The following is a 3,415-nucleotide window of genomic DNA, read 5'->3' as shown; positions in this document are numbered from 1 at the left end:
GCAGGAGGAAGGTTTAACATGATCAAATGGCTGGAAGTTGAAGCTGGACAAACTCAAACTGGAAATAAGATATGAATTCTTAACGGGGAGAGTAATTAACCATTGGAACAATTTACTAAGGGTCGTGGTGTATTCTCCATCACTAACCATTTTTAATGAACATTGAATGTTTTTCTAAAAGATCTGGATTAGGAATTATTATGGAGAAGTGCTATGAGCTGTGTTATTCAGGTGGCCAGAGAAGAGTTTTACAATGAACCTTTTAGAATCTATGAATCTGTGATGAAGAGCTCAATCTGACTATTAATACTGAGACACTGAGTATTTGGGATTTGCAATGAAGCCTAAAAGAGTTGGGCCAGATTTTTAATGGTATTTAGGCACTTAAACATGCAGATGGACACTTAGTGGGATTTTGAAAAGTGCCTAGTTGCCTATCTTCCATTGAAATCATTGAGAGTTAGGCACCAAGGGCCATATTTTCAAAAGTATTTAGGCAGTGGGATTTTCAAAAGCACCTAAATTCCTAGCATCCATTGAAAACAATGGCCCCTCACCATCAAATCTCATTGCAATTTAATAGAAGATGGGTGATTAACTCCATTAGACCCCTTTGAAATCCCCAGGAACTCTTTTTATTTATGCTACATGAGTCCCTGTGAACAGAGATTGGGACCCCATTGTGCTAGGCACTATCTAAACAGATGATAACGGGAGACAATATAGTCTAAGAGTAGGGATGTCAAAAGCAATGGATTGATTGAGGAGTTGGGACTTGAGCTTTTAAATTACTTAGATGTTTGGAAAATCCCAACCTAAATGAAAAAAAGAATGGAAGGGGAAACAGACCCTGCTAAGGTCACACAGCAGGTCGAGGAATAGAACCCAGGAATCCTGAGCCTAAGTCAAGCTTCCACTCCACTAAATAGCAATGACACTCAATGGATAAAGCAGCAATTCATTACTGAGATGAAGATGTATGTGTATTAAGTCTTTGGTTGCAGAATAGAGCTCTTTCTAGTCAAGTATTCCTTGAGGGCCTTTTTGACCTTTTCGTTCCTTAAGGTATAAATGAAAGGATTCAATAAAGGGCTCACTATGACATTGCACACAGCCACGACCTTCTGGAGGTCCAGGGAGTGGCCCTGACTGGGGGGCCTAGCATACATGAAGATGACACTGCCATAGAGGATAGAGGCTACTGTGATGTGGGAGGTGCAGGTGGAAAAGGCTTTTCGCCTGCCTGTGGATGAGGGGATGTGGAAGACTGTAACAATGATGTAAAGATAGGACACTGCAGTAACAGACAAGGATGTGAGCAGAACCACCGAGGAAAGGACATACTCGATCATGAGGAGGAAGTGTGTGTCGACGCAGGATAGCATCACTAGTGGGGCATAGTCACAGAAGAAATGGTTTATCACATTGGGGCCACAGAAAGGAAGCTGGCACAGCAAAATAAGTGGGCAAAGGGTGGAGAGAAACCCAACCAACCAACAACCCATGACAAGAAAGACACAAACACGCCCACTCATGATGACAGGGTAGTGGAGCGGGTGGCAGATGGCCATGTAGCGGTCGAAGGACATGATGGCGATGAGGATGAAATCCGCAGTGCCCAGGAAGAAGTAGAAGTAACACTGGGTAATGCAGCCCCAGAAGGAGATGGCTTTGGCCTGGGAGAGCAGGTTCTGTAGCATCTTTGGAGTGATGGAGAGGACAAAGAGTATCTCCAAGAGGGAGAGGTTGCAGAGGAAGAAGTACATGGGGGTGTGGAGGCAGAGATCCACATACACGAGGGTGATAATGGCCATGTTCCCCGTTAGAGTTAAGGCAAAAATGACCAGTAGCAGCATGAAAACCAGGAGCTCCATGGGCTGTGACAGCGAGAAGCCCAGAAGAACAAACTCCATCACCACATTGCTCTGATTGTTTGTTCTTATTTCAGCTTTTGCCTGCAGAATAGAGGAAATTGAAAAAGCCCGAATGTCAAGTTTTTGACAAATTGTTTTTAATAAAATAAAATAAGAATAAGAATACAAACAAACTAAATAACTGTTTCTAGGGATTTTCTGGCCAGTTACAGAGCTCATAAAAATTTATGACACTTTAAAAAGGTGACAAAATCTTGACATTTTCAAAAATATAGATTTTCTGGGAAAAAATCTATTTTTAAATCCATATTGAAAATTTTACATTCTATTAACCACAACTGCATAAAAAATTATTAGTATTTACAAGGTTCAGTTGAACATAAACCTTCATTCTAAAACTTTTTGCTAGGCTGTCTCTGGGTGGGATCAGAAAACCAACAATGCAATCAACCTCTCATGGGGTCCTATGGTGGGCACATAACTGCTTCCCAGTTTAGCACAATGAAAGAAAGATCTAAAAGCTAAGATACGTTTCTATTAGTGTCAGACATGTTTTATGCAGTCTCAGTTTTGGCAGATAGATTGGTACATAGATATCCAAAAGTATCTATACACACATGAATAATCAGACAGAAACACACATACACAGATGGGTCTGCATGGGATAGATAAATAGAGGGACTGAGGGAGGGAAGTAGAGACAGATAGAATTATGCATTTCAATCCCTTTCACTCTTCAATGCTCTTCAAAAAATCACGCATAGAAACAAATTTTGGAATGTTTTACCTTATGCCATAAGCGTAATGTGGTTGAGGCCTTGGTTTCTGACTTCCATGGAAATCTGTCTCTGTGTCTGTTTATCGGAAGTTTGTCTCCCATCTTTCTATTTCCCAAGATTCTGTATACATATGCGGGGGGAAAAATGCCCCTTTGTTATTTATATTTTCCTCTTGATTCCTAGTGCCTTACCTTTGTTACATCTAAAGTGTTCATCTCCATTCGCAGAATATCACAAACAGGGAGTGAAGGTGGTTATTTAAATTCATACTGTTGGGTACCTAGGGAACCATATACCTGCACCATCTAAACTCAATTCAGGTAGGCTAATGTCTTTGGGACAACAACACTCTGAAAACACAGCCCTTCCTTGAATTGTACTCAGCACTGGCTTTGGTGGTGAGAGCTCCCTGGAGCACAATTCCCCCAGCACCACCCTGGGGCGTTGGGCTCAGCACTGACTGTAAGGGGAGAGCATCATCTATTGAACCCCATACCATTCCTTGCAACAACGCATCCCTAGCACCATGCTGGGGTACTGGGCTCAGCATGACTGTGAGGGGAAAGCACGTACTAAGTCATGCACACTGTCCAGAAACACAAAACCCCCTAGTGCTGCTTCAGGGCATTTGGGTAAGCAGTGGCTGAGTCACCATCATACATGCTATTTCCCAAAGTTATGGTATTCATTTTTGGTGCCCCATCTAAATGTTGCCCCTTTCCTATATCAGGAAGTGATGTAAAAGGTCTCAACTTAAGGCAG

General features: G+C 42.0%; 1 protein-coding gene across 1 annotated transcript; it reads right to left on the bottom strand.

The window, feature by feature from the left end:
- Window positions 1-986: 986 nt before the first annotated feature.
- LOC142047620 (olfactory receptor 6M1-like) lies at window positions 987-1,906 on the bottom strand. Its single transcript, XM_075071508.1, has one exon. The coding sequence runs from the start codon at window positions 1,872-1,874 to the stop codon at window positions 987-989; it is 888 nt and encodes a 295-aa protein (XP_074927609.1). The 5' UTR covers window positions 1,875-1,906.
- Window positions 1,907-3,415: the final 1,509 nt, after the last annotated feature.

Source organism: Chelonoidis abingdonii, chromosome 12 (assembly GCF_003597395.2).
Source record: "Chelonoidis abingdonii isolate Lonesome George chromosome 12, CheloAbing_2.0, whole genome shotgun sequence".
Classification (NCBI taxonomy): domain Eukaryota; kingdom Metazoa; phylum Chordata; order Testudines; family Testudinidae; genus Chelonoidis; species Chelonoidis abingdonii.
The sequence above is the reverse complement of the archived record's forward strand: the minus strand, read 5'-3'. Positions and strand labels throughout refer to the sequence as shown.